This window comes from Neopelma chrysocephalum, unplaced genomic scaffold (genome assembly GCF_003984885.1).
Source record: "Neopelma chrysocephalum unplaced genomic scaffold, ASM398488v2 Primary Assembly neopelma1_22, whole genome shotgun sequence".
Classification (NCBI taxonomy): domain Eukaryota; kingdom Metazoa; phylum Chordata; class Aves; order Passeriformes; family Pipridae; genus Neopelma; species Neopelma chrysocephalum.
In genome coordinates, this window is record NW_020897689.1 from 18,868,896 (window position 1) to 18,892,751 (window position 23,856).

The 23,856-nt window shown below is 36.6% G+C and overlaps 1 protein-coding gene across 4 annotated transcripts in view; it reads right to left on the bottom strand.

Moving 5' to 3' along the window:
• Nucleotides 1-1,597: 1,597 nt before the first annotated feature.
• UBE2V2 (ubiquitin conjugating enzyme E2 V2) overlaps nucleotides 1,598-23,856 on the bottom strand; it is a 33,710-nt gene continuing 11,451 nt past the window's right edge. For all 4 annotated transcript variants that reach the window (XM_027674249.1, XM_027674259.1, XM_027674252.1 and 1 more), the window contains exons 2-4: nucleotides 11,943-12,088; nucleotides 8,133-8,258; nucleotides 1,598-2,466 (exon numbers count right to left, since the gene is read on the bottom strand). In XM_027674249.1, coding sequence (XP_027530050.1) covers nucleotides 2,320-2,466; nucleotides 8,133-8,258; nucleotides 11,943-12,088 — 419 coding nt within the window. In that variant the 3' untranslated portion in view covers nucleotides 1,598-2,319. The remainder of the gene's footprint in view (nucleotides 2,467-8,132; nucleotides 8,259-11,942; nucleotides 12,089-23,856) is intronic.

Here is a 23,856-nt window from a genome sequence, read left to right on the forward strand (position 1 = left end):
TTCCAAGTGTGAGCAAAATAGAAAACCAACACATCTAAAATCACTGCAAGAATATTTTTATAGTCATCCTTGTATTACATACTCCAGTGTCAGACATCAGGTCAACTCCGTCCACGGCTGTTTTTTCTTTCTGCAAAATGTATCTGCTTGCAGCTGGATATGCAGATTTTCACCAACACAAATGGTTAGACTGTTAGGGGATCAACTTGCACCACACACAACCAAGCCAACAACGAGCCCTTTTTGATGTTCTGTGAATAAGTCAGTCTCTTTAATTATGTTACCAACCATATAATAACCTATGAGTATTTCTCATTCTCTCAGTAGTTTATGTTCCCAAAAATTCACATCTCAGAACTGTACTGTTCCATTATTTTAATTGATTAAATATAGATTAGCAGTGTTAGTGTAAGCAAAAAGATTTAATGGCATCAATATCATTCAAATTAAATCAAGAAAGAAAATGTTGCAATGCATGTCAGCCAAACGGTCACAACTGATATGTTATATAAATACAGACACGAGGTAGCTGGCAGCTCTATATCCACCAATCCTGAAATGCCCAATTTGTCTAAAAAGCATAAACTGACAAATATTAAATAAACCTTTCCACAAAAAAAAAAAAAAGACCACCTAGTTTATTGCTTTTAAAGGTTCACTGTTTACATCAGAAATAGGCAAAGGCTTATCAAAGAAAGTTAGCTGGCTGTTGATGGCTTTTGATTATATCAATTTTTTCAAAAGAACCACAACATAAAACTCTGGATGCAAATTGATGACTCACTCCCAATGATACATATTCTCATCAAAATGAATAAAGGTTTGCATTCTCCAAGTTGGGGGGACAGAGAAACAAGGCATAATATCCAAAAGAACAGCATTAACTACTTGCTTATGAGAAATCAGTAACAGAACTAAAACCAGTGTTCCCACCAGACAGAATACATTGAAAAAACAACTGCAAGAGAGGCAGAAAGCATTCTAGCTATGAAAACAGTGGCATCACGGCATATGAATCATGGAATGCACATGAAAATATGATGATCTGTACCACAGGTGTAGTTTTTAGTAAAGCTTCCTGAAGTTTCTCTCTTGTGTGTTTCAGAAAAGGCAAAAGTGGAACAGACAAGAAGAAAAGGCAAGAAACATAAAAGAGGAAAAGGTGCAAGAAAGGAAGACAAAGGACCTAGAACAGACTTCAGCAATGTGGTCTGAAAACTGCTTAGAGGTTAAGGAAACAGAGTGAAAGTTATGCTCATTTCTCAAAAGAATATGGAGGGGAACTAAAGGGGAGGTGCGTAGGCAAGGGGTTTTTCCTTGTTTTTATTTTTGGTTTGTTTTGGGGGGTTTTTTTGAAATAACGTATATATACACACACACAGAGCGCAAGTTTGTCTAAAGAAGTGATACTACAGATGACAGAACTTACTCCCCTGCAACAAATGGAATTTCTTGACCTCTCAAGCAAACTAAGCATACAAAAGTGATAAGGACAAAAGGTGCATGTAACACCAGCAGCAATATTATGTTTGGCTTTCCACTACTTCTGCAAGTTACTGTACATATATTACATCACTATTATAGAAATGGCACAGCCTCAGACACTTTCCACATTTTATTTACATTTTAAGACTAACTTTAATCTCAATCACATATCCATACATTTCCTTTGTTTCACTAAAACTTAAATGCATGGTTTATTAGAACAAAGACTGTAAACAAATATTTGTCATGTCCGATACATGTAACACAGGAGCTGCTTAACAGAAATTAATCCCCCCACTTTATAAATACAGGTATCAAAACAATCCTGAACATACTTTGTGACACTACTAGTAGTCGGCACCCACACCCTTGCAAAATTAAAACAAGATGAGCAACGGTATTCACTGTACCTGCTACCTTAAAACAAATTTAATTGCAGCTCTTTTACTAAGCAAGATGGATAAAGCATGCCATTTATATTTTGCCTTCTCCAGAGATTATTTTCAGTAACATATATTATTCCACAGCAATCTGACACTTTCTGTCATGCTTTCATCTTGTAAAACCTGAATTCCAATTTTAGGCTATTTCAGGCTTATGCTTAAATGACAGTGCCTCGATAAGAGAAAAAAAATAATTGTGCTGCCTTTTTCTCCCATAGTGCCTGAAAACATATTGGGCATACATATATTATATATTCTTACAAATGTCCAGGTCATGTATACCAGCTGAAATTCATTAATGTGTGGGTGTTTGCATTGTGAGATTTAATCAAGACATTAACATGAGTAGAAGGTTGTTGTTTTAAGACAGAAGTTTGAGAATCAGCTAAAATTAATTATTGTAAGTTTGTCCCTCTGGAGGTTGTGGAAGCTTCATATTTTCTTTGGACATCATTAGACGTCTTAGCTCTTGAAGTACAACTTTAATGCTATATGAATTTTGCCATTTTGCTAACACTGGTATGCTCCGTGCATCCACCTGGAAAAAGAAGAAAGAAATCTAAGTTATGATGGAACATAAAATCTCTACATAAATAACTGTTGTTGACCTAATTGCTCTAAGAAACGTTCTAAGCATTCCCTGATACTTTCTCTGTGGCATAAAGTCCCTGTGTTCATACAATATTTTAAGGAAAACAATCGCGTACTTACACACAAATACAGATTCTGTAATGAAATCCATGCAGGTGGACCCTTCCACCTGTGCTGCTATTAATATTAGTGAGAAGGAAAGTAGGGAGGGAGGAGGGCATCAGCAACTGGTTCACTGCAAAATTGGAGTTGCTATCTAGTAAAAGTTATAGTTTTTTTTCAAATTGTCCCCAAAAAGGAAACGAGCAATCACCTTTGCTATGCTAATATAAGCACCTGGGTATTCCTCAGTTCTTTAAAAGAACCTGCCACACAAGAGTCCGTAGAATACTTTCCTAAAGGAACATTTCCCTTGGTTTTTCCTCACTACATGTATTGTTAGTGATTTATTTCACATCGCTATTACATGGTGCTTCTGACACATCTAGAGTCACCACATATACTAAGAAATGTCTTGAAATACTGAAATAACTGATCCATAATGCTTGGACATTTCTTAGTTCTTTGCATCCTTCTTACAGTAAGTCATCTTATGGAGCCGTGAAGATTACTGTACATCACTTACCAATTTGAATATGAACTGAAAGGAAAGGACATGGGACTTCTCCTATGCGTTTATAAAACCTGTGGGACAATTTACACAATTATATTATAACAGGGAGGTTTCCATAGGAAAGTCAGCAATTGAAAGTCATCCTGGGAATTGTTTTGGCAGCAGGCTAAGTCCCAGCCCCTGCACAGAGGAACTTAACAACACAGAGGGTCTACAGTCATGCAATTGCAAAGCAGGCCCATGGGTAGGAATAGGGCTACTGAATTCCACTGGCAGAGTAGCATGGGCAGCCCACATGGTTATAAAAGTAAAGGAAACCACTGTTTTGTGATTTAGACAGCATAAAACATCAAGACGTTTCTTATTCCACCTTAAGTGCAAGCTGAAAGAAAAAACACTTGTAATCAGAAATAAGAATGTTAACACAGATGTCTTATTTCTAGATTATTCGAAGTGAGGCTATTTTCAGAACACCGGCTGAGACTAAACCTTTTCGTAGGAGGAAGCTGGGGCCAAGGTTTAACGATGTGCTGGCCTGGGCAGCAAAACTAACCCAAGAAACTTCTGCTCCCTCTCACTAGTCACTTGTTCATTTAACTGTGCTGCTGCCTATCAGCTCAAGTGAACCATGCAATGTACAGGGAGCTACTTTCTGAACTGAACTGACGGAACAAATCCAGTTGAAAAAAAACACCTTGGAAAGAAGTCCCTAAGTAGGATCCTTGATCTTGTTCACAGTTCAGTACTAAAAAGCATTTATTTTCACACAAATAATGTTCTGCTCAGAATCTGGAACTCCTTACAATCATTAGAGTTGCCTAAGACAGCATATCATCAAACTAGAGTATGAAAGGCAGACAGATTACTTAATAATTATTGCACACATTTAAAAAATTAGGAAGAAAAATAGCATCAAAAGAAAAGCACTATTATGCAGAAGCATCATGCCATTTTAAAATACACAGGTGCATGAGCTAATACAGAAAGGTTTTGAAAGTTAACAGTGGTGAAACCATCACTGTAATTCCTGTACTATTACTACTTTTTTAATGGAGTATTTGGTTTAATGTGGTAGATAAGAGTCAATATGGCTGGAAAGGTAGTTGTTCTGGGACTACAGAAATGAATGTCAATCTTCTGTCTGGCCATTCTGTTTTAACACCATCTTCCTTCTCCTTGCTTCTCTTCAACTTTGCCTTTGTAGGCTCCCTCAAATCTGTATATCTGCCTCAATTACTGCATATAGCAGTCAGTCACTACTGCTGTTCAATCAACACAATTCTACATAGACTGGAACATGAGAGCTGACCACTTATAAGTTCCTCCTGCTTTTGTTTCTTGACTGGGAATTTGTAACAACAAACTCACAGACTGTAAATTCTGCTTTAACATTGTTATGGTTGTTTTCTGACTGAAGACTGCTGCAACATGACATTTTCGTTGCTATTTATCTCAAGTCTCTTTTCTGCAAGTCACTAACTTCTTTTATAACATCTTGCAGCAGTGAAGATTTTGGCTCAGGTTCTGTTTTCTCTGTTGCAGAACTGATTTCCAAGCTGATTCACAATAAACTCACTTTATGAAGAACAATGATAAGACATTTAAAAGAGTGACACAAACTGTGTTCAAATCGCACAAAAGCATTAGGTAATATTCAAATACATGCCCTGGGACACAGTGGGAGACATTTCAAAGTTACATAAAAGTTGACAAAGTTGCAAACTGCAATCTGAAGACTACTTGTATTCTAGGGGTAGACCACTGTGAAACCTTAAACAATAGCAGGAGAAGTACTATGTATAATGCATCATTCTTTTCTAAACAGTTGAAAATAAAACAAACTATTTTACACAATGATGCAAAGTATTCAGTGTTTATAATGTTCCAAATAACTTCAACAAGTAGCAAATGGTAACAAATGTCCACAATAAACATACTCAATGCAGTAACTGGACAGCAGCTGACAGTGTCCCAAGTGATTTTAAAGGAAACAAGTATTTCCAGTTGTAAATGGTATCTAAATGAACAGAAGTGTTTGCAAGTCCTGCAAGACAGACTGACTGCTGAAGAGCGCTCTCAAAGACGGAAAAATCAGGCAACCTCAAAAGACGGTGGAAAATAAACAGTACATCAGAATGTAATCTATGTTTTATCAGCATGGGATACATAAGTCTCCAAGAGAAAAGACCCTACAGCATTATGAATGATAACTTAGTTTTACAACAGTAATGCTATTAATACATAAAGGCATTTTGTCCAGCTCTACACGAGTACTTGGATTAGCTTTTCTGACCTTAGTAATATAATTCTGAATACAAATGCAACAGCTCCATAGGCAAATTGAAAAGAAAGCCACAAAAAACATGCAGATAAGAAAGATAATTTAACAGGGTGCTTTAGAACACCTAAGTTTTTTGAGATAAAATACTCCTGAACTAGTCCTCTCCTTTCCTGTACTAAATTTATCAAATAGTGATTGCTGAAGATATGCTGCTGACAGAAAAGTTACTTACAAGCAAAACTCCTCTCTCAGAGAATAATCAATCAAAAAGTCAATAAAGTTGGACCTGTCAGTATTAATAAATTCATTACACACACATACTTTTCATGCAAAATGTAAAAGGGATTTGTAAATCAAGAAGGTTGAGAACCACTGCCAACAAGGCAGTATGAGACTACTTTCCTTAGAGCCCCAGTGACTAGCACTTATCCACCTTTCCCCTCCACCACTCACACTCTAACTCAGAAATTATCACCCTCTAAACTCATGGGGGGGGGCCTACTTTTCCTTAGGTGTTAATTGGCACAGATCTCCTGTAAAGCCTACCTTAACAATGTTACAAATGTTTTGAGCATGATCTGCTAAGACACACAATTACAGCTGCCGTTTCTTTCAAGTCTCTTTTCTGTAAGTCACCAACTTCTTCATGACATCTAAAAGCAATGTGATCAAAAGCTGGCCACATGTCAAAAACCAGGGTGCATGCAGAAGCAGGGATAGTAGAACATGTCTGAAGATGAAAGCCTGCCATTCATTCAAAGAATGCAGCAAACGACTTGTGATCCATTAAATGAAAGATGACCAGAAAGTGGGAGAACAGTTGGAAAGAAACAAGAAGAAACTATCAGGAAGCAGCAACATGAACTGTTCCGGGATGCTGATCCCGTTTATCTCACAGTTTCTCTAATGAGCGCAAAGGCAAAAAAGGATAAAATGGAAGACACTGGGACAATTGGCACATTAAGGATCAGGTAATATATGCGGTTTAGATTCATTACTTATGAAAGCTTTTCATTAAAAATATTATTTAGTCCTATTTAAATTCATTTTTTAAAAAAAGTTATGCATTTGCATAGCAAATCCTTCATATGATACACAAGTTTATAGAACTGTTGAGGAAAAAAATGAATGAAGGTTTTGTATAAGGTTTGAACTTATTAAAATCAAATTTTCCTGTAGCGACGACTCAATTTTTACAGTGCTTTTAGAATGACCAAATGGATCTCCTGTCACAGTATTCACCCTGTCCCTCAGCACCTGTCCCTCAGCAAGCTGAGGAGTGTAGCCTTCTCCAAACAAAAGCTCAAGTCAACTGGCTCAGTAAACATGAGCCTTCAGGCTCTACAAGTCTGAGATCCTGCTTCCAAAAACCAACACCTACACTCTGAGGCAGACAGAGATGAAGAAAGAAAGGCATGCTTCTCTACTAATTCAGAGTAATACATGTTACTAGGAAGAGGTACAAAACCCACATATTATAAACACACCAAAAGCTCTGCTGCATTCCAAACTGGCAGTTTCTGCTAATGACAACGTAATAAATACATAAACTCAGGCAACAAGCCACAGCTGTGATGAAAGGCAACCGTTGACAGATAGCAATTTTGATAAGATCTTCAGGTAGAGTAACATTGTTGGCTACATAAAAGTATTTTCGAAGTAATTTTAGATTATTTCTGAAGTGTTAGTGCACTGGCTTTGGATGACCAACCAGAACACCACCATAGCTCAAAAGAACCCTTGAGAACCTCTCCCTCCACTACAGCCATTTAGAAACTTAAGTTTCACATTTCAGTACTATTAATTACAGCAATGAAAGTCTACCTTTCTTTTAGATTTTGCAAATTATTTAAAATCCAAAGATGGTCTTTGACTCATCTCTAATGTAACCTTAACCCAATTACTTTGCATTCACTAAAGACAAATGTACACACAGACAAGTGTGATATATTATTGCATTTCCTGCTGATATATGTATATACCACTGTAAAGGCAAGACAGCTCACACCTCCTTTCATTGAGCAATGGGGTACTTCAGGCTTACTCACAGGATTAAAGTACTTAGTGAATAGCTGAGTAACAAACTTATTTGAGCTGCTGCCATCGCTCATGTACATGAACTCATCCCATCCCAAGTGCAGGATCAGTGCAACTAACTTATTACAAACTGATCTTTAAAATGAAAGTGATTACCATCTATATCAAAAGATCTTAAGACTGAAGCTCAGAATCACCTTGGATCTGAATAAAGTCAGTATAAAGGAGACAAGAATATAAATACACCCGTTCATTAAAGGTGAGTTAATACATCAGGATTGAATCTCATCAGAAACAACTTCCATTTTTAATTAATGGAAAAATCTTCAAAAGTTTGTAATATTCCTGTTATAAATCCCCTTTTGTAAGAGTATTACAAGGGAAACATCTACACACAGCTTAAACACTAACTGTTTTCCCATTCAAAACTAAAACTTTCATCTTCATTTAAAAGAAAAAACTGTCTCAGTACTATAAATAATGCTTGTCTCATTGATAAGCCACTAAGAGCCACAAAGATTTGAAGTAGTAGGCCAAAAAAATTCAATTTAAAACAGTACTTATATTATAAAAATTAAATATGAAAGCTCTGTCCAACATGCATATTCCTCACCTGAGTTTTTCACAGAAATACTTTATAATATAAATTAAGAACATGGTTGATCTTACCATTTCAACTTACCATTCCATTGGAATTATTTATTCCATTCATATTAATTTTAGTTACAAATCTAACTGTAGGAGGTGCTTCTGGATATTTAGGTCCACACTCTACTTTCAGACTGTATATTCTGTTTTCATAGTTTGTCTAGAAAGCAAAAAAACAGACTAATGCACTTTACTGAACACTAAATATTACTGATTTTTTAAAAAGCAGAGTAAAGGCGAGAGGAATAAAGATCAAGAAATATGAAATAAATATAAATTTGTTAATACTGTGTACAAACTGAAGGTCTTGGATTACTGACTGATACTCCACTGTTTTGGTTATATTGATTACTTCAGGATTATGTGTAAATTATACTACCTATTAACTATTCCATACACAAGTTTTAACACAATACGATTCTTTCTTTAAATCACGTTTGCTCTCATCCTTTCTACCCACCTGCATTCTCAAAACAACATTGGCATAGTACAGGGCTGAGAGAAATCAATAATCTTTAGGAAAATTACCATTTTCTCCTGTCATGAAATATCTAACGCTGAAAAAAAACTGGAAATGGAGAAAGATGGATAACTCAAGTTAAGATATAACCAAGAACAAGATTAAAAAAGGATCTGCAAAAGAAACATATTCTGCAAGTAATTAACACTATGGAAAATATATAAGATGCTTGGTTTACTGGAGGATTTATGAACTTTGGACAATAAAGTGACTGCTAGCTTGCAGATGTCATTCCCAAGTGACCAGAGAGCAGATAATTCTAAATGCAAGTATATTTTGAGAAAGTTACATTAAAATTAGATATGGTTCTATCTTTTTTAATCTTTTCAAGTAGACCATGCCAAACATCAGTGGCTTTGCTGGTCTCTGATGCACACATCTCTGTGGTCTAAAAGGAAGATAAAGCCACTTTCTACACCTGTCTTTCCACTGGCACAACAGATACAGCCAACATGAACCAAAAGCAGTAACATGCCTCCGAACTTTCCAAAAGCAGCATCTTTAAGCTGTTCTGCATCAGCCAGCCATCACTCCAAGTAAAAGTATCAACCACGAAGCCAAGTTACCAAACGACAGTCCACTCTGTGGTCAATTAAAAGGCAGAATGGAAACAGGACTACTAAAGCACCCTAACTGTGTACCATAATTTTGAGAAGGCATAGAAATTGAGCAGCAAGTGGGTCAGAAAGAAACAAGGCAATACAAAAGGTTTTCTGTGATTCTTTCCCATTACTGTGAGGGTGGTGAGACACTGGAACAGGTTACCCAGGGAGGTTGTGGATGTCTCAACCCTGGCAGTGTTCAAGGCCAGGCTGGATAAGGCCTTGGCAGGATTGGGGGGGGGGGCAGAGGGGGCACTGGGACTAGATGATCTTTAAGGTCCCTTCCAACCCTTAACATTCTGATTTTATGATTAAAAGCTAAAGGCCCAATACAAGTCATCTTGTCCTGCTACAGGTAACATAGCTGGTACCACAGCAAGAAAATACTAACAAAAATTCTCATTATTCACTCAGCTAAAACAATTTACTTTCCTAGAGAGGGATACTTTTTGTTATACTGGAAACAAGCCAAAATGTATATATACTGCTCAAAACTCTGAAAAATTCCAAGAACAGCACTCATTCTCATTCCCTTATTCGTATCCAGGTGGCTTCTCAATTTTGCTGAGTTTATCAAGTCATTGTTTTACTGCTAGCCAAGCATCCCTTGCCAGCTTCCCAAAAAGCCTAAAGCATCATTTTCTGGGGATCAGAAAAACGTTTCCTTCAATCCAAAACAAATCTTACCCTCCTTCACCCATGTTGGTCACCTTTCAAATGAAGCAAGAAAAAAACCTTGATAAGCAATTTTTGCACAGCTCTAGAGAAGCCACCTATGAGAAGAACTTCGTGCTGTGGACCGTATTAATAATTTTCTCTGTGTTTTGCCTTACTGCACCATCTATATAACTCAGCCAATTCAAAAACCCACCCATCTTTTACAAACACTGAAAGTGGATATGCAATTCCTCTCAAGATGCCGCCACAGCCTTGGGAACTGGTGGCTTCCACTTTCTACAATCACTGCGTACTGTCAGTCATTCTATTAGCAAGACTGCAAGTCCCTGATATGGCACAAGATATTACCTGCATGCACGCTTTCTCATAAAAAAAATAAAATGACAGAAATACAAATCGACCAGAATTAACAGCACATACCAGATTCGGTTGAGTTCTTTTATTATTTTTTAAAACAAATGGGATGCTATATAATAATCACTCCCTTCAAAGATAGGGAGTAGTCTACCTTAGGTTGAATAAGAAACCAGTGACAGGCAGTTCTGGAGGCTTTTTGGAGAGTCAGGGAGACACTTCTTCAGCTAGCTCAAATTTGAGAGTTCTTATCCAAATCCATAACACTACAAAGTTTCTTCAAAATGTATTCAAACACTGAGGGGACCCCTGGTGGCCTAGTGGTTAGCGTGCAGGACTCTCACCTCTGCGACCCAGGTTCGAATCCAGCCAGTACCCCGGGCAGATGGAGTCCGTTAGGCCTGTGAGGCCATCCATCTATGAGAAGGTCACTCTAAACAAACCTACGTCCTGAGGACCTCACTGCCATTGTCCAAGCTTGCTTGGCCCCGGCAGATGAACCTTAGGATTAAAGGGTGGGCTCAGTTCAGTGCAGGCTGTGTCTCACCTAAAAAATCCATTGCGCAGGCTGGAAAGGTAAAAGACCTTTCCCCAAATCTTCGTTCGCGAAGATGGGCCATTATTATTATTATTCAAACACTGATTCCACAGAAGTTAGCATTCAAAGCATACAACCATTATGCTTATATTTTAAATTTGTCCTCTCCCAAATGCACTCAAATCTTAGGAGCTCGCAACAATTATTCAAGTGTTCATAACAGTCTGCTGCAAGTTGGAACTAACTGACTTCCAAAAGGAGCTTGAATTACACTGAATCTAACTCTGGAACTCTGTTACTCTGCAAAGCACTGTCTTCACGGAGGCCAAGTTCTGATCTCAGTTCTTGTCCTGGACAGTTGTTTCAACAAGCCCTGCAGCATGGAAGCATACACAAGATAGTAACCTCTTGCTAGCAGTGAAAGACATATGGTAACTCAGGGCTACTCAAATATAGTCATTTTAAAAAAGTGTGTTCATTTACACACTGAACTTTTGTATCATATTGTAACTCATGAGAAAGTGCGCACATAAGTCAAGTAAAGGTGTCTCCACTTGCATCTGATGAGGGAGATACTCAGACACAAGAGACGATTACTTCTCTTGCAGGTTTTATCAATCTAAATGACATTCTACAGAACTTCAAAGGTCAGAAGGATTTGAGCTTTGTGCATATACTTTAACTATGAGAGGTAATTAAAAGCCGCTTAGTCTTTAGGTATGATTCAACTGAAATACTGACACTGCTATACTGAAAGACTATTTGATAAAACTTGTAAAAGTTGAAAATATATTGCCAGTTTACTACAAAATTGGAACTACCAGGCACATATGACAAACTGTGGAAAGACAGTTACCTGTTTATTGTATTATTGCTGTACACTTCTGTGCAGTAATAGTGGAAATACAGAATTAATGTATTCCTAACAGTAAAATAAGTCTCAAATCACAAGTGGCATTTACAGCCAGCTGCAGAAACAGGGGAGGCTAGATTAAAAACACTAACATGCCTGAAAGTGAAGAATTCTAACAGGAATATATAGCATTTCTACAATTTCATACACTGAATTTCAACTGATTCCTTTATGGTGTAGAAAATAACATTTTTTTGCATTTTGTATTGCCTACAAACTTATTAATTCATCACACTTACCCTCGGTGGCCCAATAATCATTCCTGTCCATCTGGTGAGTGTCATATCTTCATCATCTTCAAGACCCCAGCTTACTGTACCATCACCTACTCCCTTCTGCCCTTCTTCAAGTTCTTCCAACAAGCGAAAATTACGAGGTACTTTAACTGGAGAAAAGGGGAAAATGTAATTCTCCTCACATTAAGGAAAAAGGAAACAATTTCATTGCTTTTATATATTACACACTGGCAACTGCTGAATATACTTTCAAAGTCAAACAAATACTGCCTGCATGAGTTCATTTAGCACTCAGATTGCTTTGAAGCAACTAACTGCTTCACTGGAAGGTAGTTACTACCAATATAAGCCATAAAAGAGAAAATAAGAGAGCTTTCTTTAGTTTGAGATGGCTTAATTCAGATCTTCTTTCCCAAGCACAGTACCATTTAGAAACAGTACATTTTAAAATCAATTCACTGTCTGTCAAGTTCTAATCAACTAGAATCCACATAAAATTGATATGGCAATTCTACTCAAAAAATAATTACAGAATGCAACATTTAACACAGATTATCTTAATAAATGTAAACTGTAAGAGAAAGATTGAAACATTTTCACTTGAGCTATTTTTTAAAAACCCAACAAAACACTCTAATATCTGAAAACAAACTGAAAATCAAGCCTTTTTTAATCTAGTGATTAATATTGCCACTTACCAGAGGAAAAAAAATAAGCACAGAAACATTGATTAAGTTGTTAAAAGAGAGATAATGACACATTCACAACAGAATATGAAGATGTACTGCCTTGAAAGAGAGAAAACTAATATACTCACCAAACTATAGTTACTGGATTTTTATTATTATACATGAAAACAGGCAGATACTGATAGGTATTAAATAACTGGATGCTTAATTGCTTTACATCACAGAAGCTAAAATGGTACTTCAGCACTGATGTAGGGAAAAAAGCTAATTAACATTTGTGCATGCAATCATGGAATGCTTTTACTTTCAAATAAATACGCACAATGATGTAGTAGCCATGTTATAATACCATAAGACTTCCATTATCTCATAGTTGCTTATAGCTCTGTAATCTTTCTTATAGCTACTATTAGCTGAAGTTCTTTCCATGATTTTTACTAGAGATCTTTCCTTCTACTGGAAGAATCCAGGTGCTCTATAAAACTAAAACTTAAACCTGGGCACACACAATGTTGTTAGCAAGTTTGAAAAAGATGGGGGTCAAAGAAAACCGTTTTTCATATCCATTATTCAGTCACTGGGATTTCAGGTTCTACATTACCTAGCCTGTATTCCAAGCAGTCTCTATGGAAAAAAAACTAAGGTCAAGAGTATACAATATTATTATTTAGTCAATATGCAGTATACGGACCAGGATAGATACACGTACCTTTCAGCAACTATTCAAATCGCTTATCTTGCCTAACTCTGATTTCTCTTAAATGGTGTTTAAAACTTCTTTTTTTTTTTTTTTTTTTTTAGTAACACAGACTAGGGAGATGCTCCTAAAAATTTCAGAAACTATTGCCTCCAAGTTCTCCAAATTCCCACCAGAAAGCATTAAGAGTATGTTATCAGGACCGTGCAAGGAAATTAAGTCATTCATGTAGGGCCTCATCTTCCTGCTTTGGTATCGCCACTCATTTGAGCCTATAATGAGCTACTTCTGCTTGCTAACTGAGCAGAAAATTATACATTTTGGTTAGTCTTCTAACAGCTTAACAAACCAGCCCAGCTCACGGAGAGATCTGTCAAGTACTAGCATTAAAGTGCAGTCATGGCAGCAAAAACTCAGACAACCTCAATGTAAAAATATACGGAAGCTTATTTTTACAGATAAGAGCTCACACGATATTACCTGCAAGCACTAGCACAGTACATCAAGGAGCAGATCACTTCTCAATACTTTGACACAGATCATTTTAAGAAGCTTCATTTAAATTCATTTGCCCATTCCTCTGGTCCCATCCTGACTTCTGATAAATGTTATGTCTGTACACTCGTATCTAATTCAGATCAGAGATGAGAACTGAGAATCATGCTTCTACCTCACTATAAAGCACAAAGTTTTTACTTCTGCTCCAGATTCATACATTCTCTAGAGTTGAGTCTGCCAGCATGATAAACTTCTACTAAACTTCTTGTTTTGCATCACATGACTGAATAGCTCCTGGAGCCTCAAAAAACACCCACAACAGCCCCATCCCCAAACCCCATGTACTTTAGCATTCAACCATTACCTTAAACTTCTCCAATGGCTGCTCAGACTGCACAACTTCTGATTTACAGTTTAGCTCTTTAAAAAGCACATAAAAGATGGTACCAAACAGTTTCTTTCTGATCACCTGTTATCACCTTTCAGTACAGCTGAGATGATTCAACTGCTCATTGCCTGGAGGTTCCATGCCTTCTCCCAGAACTCTGCTGTTCTTGCACTAACCAGACTCCTCTATTAGCCAAATTGTCACACTAATTTAGCAAAAAGCTGTTTTTCCTTCAGGCAAAAATCAAATCCAACCAGTTAATCAACGGAATTGACTCAGGAAGAAAGATCAACGAATACCAGAGCTGACTGCTGTGTCTCCTCAGTGCCGTCCTTTGCAATACCATGGGTGTGGGGATGAAGAAGTTTTTTGTGACAAAAAGCCACTGGACTGACTCAGTTGTTCCATAAAATTGCACTCAACATACCAAACTGCAGGAGATGACACAAGAAAATAAGAACCCCTTATGGCTAACCAACCTGTGTTCATTACATTTCTTCCACTACACTATCTGTGCTCACCAGTTCCCCTAATTGCCCAAGGGGAGAAGGGAACGATTTGGGAAACCTCCAGAGCATCTCCAGAAAATAATTTAGATCTAACTGAAAAGAGACAAACACCTTAGAGCAAGTGCCAGGCTCCTCAAACTAACATTCTTATCAGTGCTTAAAGTAGGTAGTAAAACACTGTTCTGAAGTTAAAAATAAGAGTAAAACCACCCAGTGTTAAAAAAATACACCAAAAAAAACCCCATCAACAATAACAAAACATATCATCCTAATGAAGTTCCAACTCACTAAAAAACTCCCAGAAAAAAGAATCTTAGTTCCCAACTAAAACTGGACCAAAGAGATGTTCAAAAAGGTTCTCTTTCAGAAAATTATGCAGTCCTACAACATTTGGGTCAACGGTGCATACACAACTTGCAGTTTTGTCTCTAATCCAGCACTGCTTCCAGCACAGCTATTTGCAATGAGAGACTAAAGCTCTCCATGTGAAAACACAGATGGGCTCATCCAGATGAGGAAACAAAAAAAGCAACACGACCCTAGCCTTCCTTCCCTTTATCTGCAAAGCTCACCTCACTATGGATTTTACTGACAAATAACCTCCTGACCCACCTGCCCCCAAATTGTCTCAGGAACTGTCAAAAAACTTTTACCAAATTTTCACAAACAGTGGAAGTAAACATATTTCACTTACACAAACAAAACAAACAACATTCTCTCATGCCTACATATACCAATGGTTTTTAATTTAAACATTTAATCATGAAACTGGACTGTAGAAACTGGTACCCCTTAGAACTCCCTGAAATTATCAGTTAATTTAATATTTTGGACCAGTAAGAAGAGAATAAAAGCAGAATTGGTAAATAAAGACCTTAATTTAAGCATGAGGGCCTATTTTCATACATATGGAGCTACTTCAGACATTACATTGTAAACCACCAAATTAATAGAAGCAGGAAATACACTATCACAAAGCACAAGTTAGAATAGAGCTCTGCTTTTATCCAGAACCTGTATAACCAGGGGAAAAAAATCAGGACCAAAAAAAAGGAATCTTTAGTATCCATTAGCAGGACCAAGAATTTTCACTGGAGCAATAAAGGTGAATTGCCTGAACAGACCTGTTCTTGCTAGTATGTCAGGCCACAGTTCCACAGCTCGTAATGTCACATCACCCATTAGTACAGAGACTTAATCAGCATCAAGACAGAACACACAACTGCACTTATGTCAAATCTGACAGAACACACTGGATACACTAATCACATTTTTAAACAATTCACATGGACACACTCCTTCAAATACAGTTGAGAGTCCAAGCTCCCCACACATCAAATGATTCCTTGCTGTGTAACAGGCAGGAGTGGGATAACCTACACTCTTCTCCCAGCAGCTTATAAAAAGGAACAATAACCCTCATTATTCATAGACTGGGTCAGACCCTAAAGTGCAAGGTTTTCTGTTACAACCAAATCTATTTTTTTAGAATAACTGTCTATTACAACATCCATACCAACATTCAGTTTATCTTAAAATCTCCCTTAGCCCTTGTCTTCAATCACTCCTGAAAATTACATCAGTACCAGGACTCTTTTACCATAGTTAAATCAGCATACTCCATACTACCAACACTCCCCAAAACAGCTATAAAAACAAATCCTAATACAGATCCAAGAGCAAGCTATATCAGGCAATTATACGTTAACACAGCTTGGATACTGTCAGGGATGCTATTCTTCCTGATTGAGACAGCTATGTCAGGAAAAGACTATAGTGTGAACAATTTTGAATATGAGTTAGCTCTTGCCCACTGTCTTCCAGCTAACAGAAACTGAAAATGTATATCTAGCTTGGTAACAAAGAGAAAAACTCTCAAACCCCATTTATCAGCTTCAGGTTGGCAGAAAAGTATTTCTTAAAGGTAGGGAAACGGGGGAAGGATGTCAGCCTTGCAAATCCTAAGCCATAATATTTTATCTCCTGCGGCAGGGAGAGGAAGAAAAAAATCACAAAGAGAAACACAGAGAGAATAACAGGTTCCTTTCAGCCTCTGAACAATTCATCTTGCTCTGGACAAAACAAAGCAAGAAAATGAAATATTGTACTAAGAACAGCACCACACCACACACCCACAAAAAGAACATAAAACCAAAGCCTTAAATAGGTCCTGAAATGAGCAATACACAAAGAGAGGAAAGAGGGCCCGGACACGTGACATACTCACATATTCTATTATGGCTGCAAAAGATATTTTTGTGAAAATAAATTTTTCACAAGACATCCTTCTCTGGGGAAAAAGAAAACAAACCTTTATAAAAAACTTCATCTATATTTTTATTTCATCAGTTACATCACATACTCTTTTGCCTAGTAAAGTGTTCTGTGAATACACTAAAAAAGCTTCTTACTATCAGGAACGTCCTATCAAGAAGTAGTACCAGGTGTACTGTAATGACATTGCAATATATCTGAGGTTGATCACAGTAATCAGACTCCAAAACCCTGAAATATTTCTAGTAACTTGCCTATTAACTAAGCTGGACATGGGAGTTTAGTCTTCAAAAGAACTCCACTGCTGGCATTAGTAGCAGAATGCAGCAATTCAATAGTGAACTTTGTTGTTGTCATTGCTGTTGTTTTAAATCAAGTATGTTACTACACACATAGTAAAGCACTGTTTCCAATAACCAAGACAACAACATGATTCTTGTTCAAGGTAAATAGATATTTCCAATTAAAAGCAATACATTTTTTTCCATTAACTACAAAAACATCCATTCAAAACATTGCTGCTGCACCTGGAATCAACCCAACCATGCGCTACCAAATATACAGCGAACTTGCACTGAAAAAGCTGTCATCATTATATGAGTTTGATATATCTTGATATTTCTGTTAATTGAAACTTCTGCTTTCTCAGAATTACAGATACACTCCACTTCCTTGAACTGCTTTCCAAGAAAGTTTCAATATATTTCAGTAAAATTAAAAGTCATAATCCTGTATATCAGTCGCATTCATTTACTGTACGCTATTTTTCTCTACTTTCCTTCAGCAAGTGTGTCCCAAAGCAATGAAATTCAAGCAACAGAATATTCTGCATTAACAGTTTTGAGTTTAAATTGGGGAAGTCCTATACTATGTTACCTTAAATATCTTTGGTAAAACAAAGGTATTTAGCAGCAACAGTGGTCCACGCACATCGATCAGGATCGTGAATAAGATACTAATCAACACTAGCATGCATGGATGAAATATCCATATAATGCAAGTATCATTTTTTCCAAAGAACATTCAGATATCATTGATTTTGACACATAAAACCAAATAGATGCATTTCTACCAACGAAAACAGAAGGACTTAAAGCCACTCTGTACTGACAGATGATATAAAAAGAAAAGAGATTACAGAGACCCCTTTGTGCTATCAAAACTGATCATGGGCAATCCTTCAAAACCAATAGTGATCTTGGATGCTTTCTTCTCCATCTTGCTAGTGTTTGAAGTATGCACTACATCAGATCAATTGAACAGTGTCATTAGTGTCTGCAACTGGCAAAGCTGTAAGCGACACCAGTTCAGATCTGCAGAATCATGAAGAGCAACCTAACTATGCTTACTTGTGGAAGTCTCCTAGGAATAGAAGTTCAAGAAGAAAAACAAGTCTGACATAATCAGATAAAAATTCATTTCCATGTAAAAAGAAATTATTCATCCTAAGAGAAAGGAACAAACAGGACAGTTAATGTGAAGAATTAATAAGAGATGAGTAGCAGGTAAGTTTTCACAGCTCAAGTAAACAGATGTACATCAATGAACACTATAACGCACACAGGCATTTATTCAATGAGTTCAATGTTCATTGTAATTTAGAGCCAGTTTTGCTGCAATACTGAACATTAGAAAACTGCCATCTTGCAAGAATTAAAGAAATCACCTGTACTCAACAGGACTGGTAAGAACTGAATGGACTATTGCACTTCTTTGCAGGACTAAAACATATACATACATATATAAAAAACATGACTATGTAGCAGCCCTGTAACTGGTTAACTTCTTTTTCCTTCTATAATATTTGAAATTAAATAAACTGAAAGCACCCAGGCTGAAAGAACTCCAAGGAATATGTGAGAATCTAGGAACTACCTTGAAGTTTAAGTATGCATTTCATCAGTTTTTGGGTTTTGTTTTTTTCATACGAAGATATGTTACTTGCTAAGAAACGTTTCCCAGCATGAGCCAAGCAGTGTGAAGGCCTTCATCTTAAAACCTAATTTTTGGTTAAAGCTAACCAAAGTAATAATAATTTTTAGAATTGCACTGGTGATAATTTCTATTTATTTCACTTAAGTGAAATCTTACATTTTGTTAGTATCTTTCTTAACAGATACAGTCCAGAAATAAAGTCAGGCAGCATGAAAATAACTTTCATAGGAATTTCCTTTATATTTGAGTCTAGCCACAGCCACAAACATTCTTATGCCTTATATTAAGAAGGCAGCTAATGAGAAACTATGTTAATACAGCAGAAGTCTTGGTCATTTACTGCAACCCTGCATTCACGTTTTGGTGGAGAGGAAAAGGGCTGAAGGGGTATAGGGATATTTATTTCTTTAGGGTAAGGCAAAAACACTAGTGTTAAAAAAGAAACAAACAATAAAGACAAAATACAGATTTACAGAATCAGATTTTTTTCACTTTGCTTTCCATTACATATGCACATTCATAATATTGAGACACTATTACTTATCTACTAGCAATAATAACTGAAAATTATAGAATCTAAACAGAATGATATTTGCATGTTTCAGTAGTAGTTTTAGTTGCACTGTGTTAAAATTTGCACTTAATGCAACTTAAGATGCTCCACCTCACACTTTGAGTTCAGCAGCCAAATACAGAGCAGGTCTTCAAAGGAAAAAAGAACTTACTTTATACTTGCACGTTTAGGGGCAGGCAGAATATCAACTCTGAATGAAAAGTCTGTAAGCTCACCTCAAAAGCAACTTGTGGTATCCAGTTATCTCATTTACCTTTCACATACATCTTACCAGTTGCACTCACAAAATAAAGAATATAGTATAAAATCATGGATGGCCTTACAAGAATGGAGAGATGGTAACAGCAATTTGCTTTACAAATTTAATTCTTAATTAAAAATTACATTTTTAATTTAATGCTTACATTTAATTAAAAAAAAAAGAAGGGTATTTAGGCACCAGAAAATCATAATAAAGCTTTCAATATATGATCAGCATTAAAGTTTATTTAGTCGGGGGGTGAGAAGGGAAGAAATTAATTTCTACAGATCTAGCCATTAGTAGTTGGGTTGTCATAAACATGTACCTGATTTACAAATACACATTAAAATGGCTTAAACCACAAATCTTGATGCTGGGGTAAGAGATCTCAGCATATCAAAACCACAAAAGCAACATCAGTTTATTCAGTGCGTCTCGGTTGCTGTTGGTTTCGCCCTAAGATTGACGAGACCTCAAACTACACCTCTCCAGCAGAGTGAGCATTCCAAATGTGCAACATTTTAGGAAAAAATTTGTGCAGGTTTAGGTTTTATTCATTACGTTCTTAAGTGTGAGAAACTATTAGCAAAACAAATAGCTCCATTATCAAGGTATCTTCACCTAACTCCTCTCGTCTTTTATCTTGCCTGAGTAACTAGAAGGAAGTGAGCAAAGTTCTCCTAGTAACTTTGAGTTCCACCAATTCTGTCCCATAATTCATCAGATTATTTACTGACAGCAGCCTTGTAACAGCATTCTTCCTGAGATGGTCACTGTGCCCCAGGAAAACACATCGTATCTGTTTATTTTTTATTCACTTCTAGCCATGCTCATGGCCACTCCTCTCTCACCTCCTTCCCCGCTCCCCCACTATCACCCCTTTTCCCTTACCTTTCTGAGAAAAGCAGCAGATGGAGATGCAGCTGCCATTAACTACCTGATCAGAGCTGTGCCACTTTCTGGCCAGCAACCATGGAGGAGCCAATCTCCCAAAAACTCCAGCAAGATTTTCCCATTCCCATTTTCCCTCTCCTTACCAAGACTCATACTCACTGAAAACCTCCAATCCCCAACTTCTGCAGTCCAACTTTAACATGCCTTCTTCACTCTCCTGGTTTTTTTATGTAACAATACCCTACACATCCTAAAGTTGTACAAGGTACAAGAGCAAATAAGCATAAGAGTCATCATTTGTACACCAGTGAGCAGATGCACAGAGTACTTAAGACTGGATATGTGCACACACAGAATATAGTCCAGATCTGAGAGAAACCCTGACTGAACTCAGCTTTGTTAGCAAGCATGCAACAACTGCTGCTGGCATGGAATGACTAATAGAGCTCATAAAAATTACACTAATGAAGAAGCTCGCTCCACTACAGATACGAATGTTGTTAGACTACAAAACAGAAGGCATTAGCAAACTCTCAGCAAAAAAAGAGAGGGGAAAAAACCCAAAATCAAACAACCTTCAGAAGTTCCCACACAATGTGTTTTAAGTAATTAAAATATATCATCCAAAAAAAACTATTAAAAAAAGGTACCACATCAACAGAAAACTATAGTATAAAACCCACTAAACTGGATTGTAGTCCCCAAAGATAATTGGTATAAATTGCTTAAAAGTAATTTTAAATATTTGCACTAATATTAGTGGCGTTCATTCTATGTGGCATCAGTCTATATTATATATAAGTGCAAGTTTTTTGCTATAAATAAGACCATTGTTATAAATAAGATCACTCACACACTGCATGTCCAGTGGTGTCTAACTATAAGAAAAACCATACAGGTATTAAACAGTTAAAGTCACTAAATAACTCATGAATTGACATCAAGGCTGTTTTGGTGAAGGGTGGAAATGCACAGGCTAAGCCCCAAACTTTTTTAATGCAAATTACCCCACTATTAAAAGCACAAAGCTATCTAATGCCAAAAAAGGCTAAAGGAAATGTAAAACAGCAAATAGGCTCAATTTTTGAAAGTTTCATCTTAAACTTGACAATGTGTTGGCAGAGAGAAAAAGGGATTTAAAATTCAGATTTTTTTAAGCTATCTTTTAAAGTATGATGTCAAAAAAACTTTTTTTTTTCTGATAAAGGGGCAGAAGGAGTGGGAGACTACAGGAACCCAGCAGAGGCCAATATCTCATGAAATGGCTTTCCCAGGGTCTGCTTTAATAGTTAAGAATATAATATGTGACCCAGATAACATGAGTAGCATCAGGGATTTAGGTTAGCAAAGCTGTAAAGCTGTCTAAAACAGGTTACAAGTCACTGACTAGCAAACAGTTGTTCTAAGACTTCCATGAAGGTCCTCTCCAACATGACTCAGCACCTACCCACAGTCCGAAATATAAAGATCTTTTATCAACGTAAAACTAATAATATGATCCATTGTTATTCTTTCAGTTATACACAGAAGCATACACTTATGTATATAATCAGCAAATGTACCAATCACCACATATTTAGTACAAAGAACTGCCATTATTTTCCTACATTATTTTTGTGAGTCATATTTCAGCCTGCTATTTTCTATATGCCGTGGTACTCAAAAGTTCAAATTATTTAGTGTTTACATGATCACACATTCCACTTCAGTGAGAAAAAAGTAAACTTATAATTCCTTCTTTGGAAAAGTTATTAGTTATATGAATAAAACTGGACATTTTAGTAAGACTATACTGGTATCATAAATAAAGGACATTACCTTTACATGTATTGGGCAAACTGATTTACTCAAGCAAACTGCAAATTCACTTAACTATGAATAGTTACAAATGCAGTGAAAGGAGGTGATTTTTTCTTTGTGCTGTTTCAGTGTCTAATACAAGAACTTTTAAAAAGTCTATCTAGACATTTGACAATTTTTTTAATCTAGTTGAAATGTCTCATCCTTCTGAAATAAAGGATTTAAAACTATGAAGTTCTAAGTGTTGAAGGTTTCACTCATTCCAAAATGCTAACTATAAATAGCTTAAAATCACACACTTAAATCATCACACATTCTTGAAAAGGCTGTAAAACAGAAGCTCATGTTATTCAGAACCAGTCTGACAGCTTCACAGTCAGTAATTCAAAATATTGTTTGAATTACATCTCATTAGTGTATTCCAAATGAAAAATACAAAGAAAAACATTCTTTTGGACAGAATAACATACAGCAAAACCCTTCCAAGTACAGCTTCAATCAAGGCTACTTTGAATGCTTTCTGCATAGCACCTTCTTGTCTTTCCATGATCTGAGGATTCCCATAGGATAGCTGAGACAGCAAGGCAACAAAACCCAAGTGACAGAGTAGCTATAGCTGATGCAGTACTTTACATTAAGTTTCAGTAAGGATGAAGTACAAGCTATAGTAAAAAAGAGATAATAGTCCAGAGAATAATAAAAAACAATAGATAGAAGAGATAATAGAGGACATAAAAAGAGTAGGGGGAGAGAGAGGAGGAAGGGTCTGTCAACAAAATGAGGCTGAACAGTTTCATAGCATGTATTTAACACTGCCTTTGGAAACATCTTTCATAAGGCAAAACACAAACACTAGCAAATATTTATGTAATTCAATTCTACCAGCTACTCACAAGACTTGGAAATCTAATTCTTATATGAGAAGCCTTCTCATGCGTGCTTAAATTCATAGTACTGGACCATCTGCCTCCAGTCGCTGAAAGGCATATCTTCCTGAAAGTTTGTGTGTTGTACCTTTATCCAGGCTAAAATTTTCCAGGATTGTATAGAAGAGTTTAGATAATGGGCTTCAATATTGTGTCTGAAAGCATCCTTGAATTTCAAACAAGCTCTTAAACAAATAGAAGATTACAAACTAGGCCACTTTTTTATCACAGGAGTAAGGTGCTTTGCCTATTCAGCATACTCTTACATAGCTATTGTGGCAAAAAGACATAAGTGGGTTTGTATTTAAAGACAGAGTTATGAAACACCAGGAACAAAGACAGGAAAATGATACAGGCAAAGCTCTGAGAAGAAACAAGAGTATCTTGCCTATATATGCCCCAAAGTTGGAAAGAACTGATGGTCTATATATAGTTTAAAAGCCATTTGCAACCTAGACTGTTCTCAACCCAGCCGAAGCACATCAAAATTAT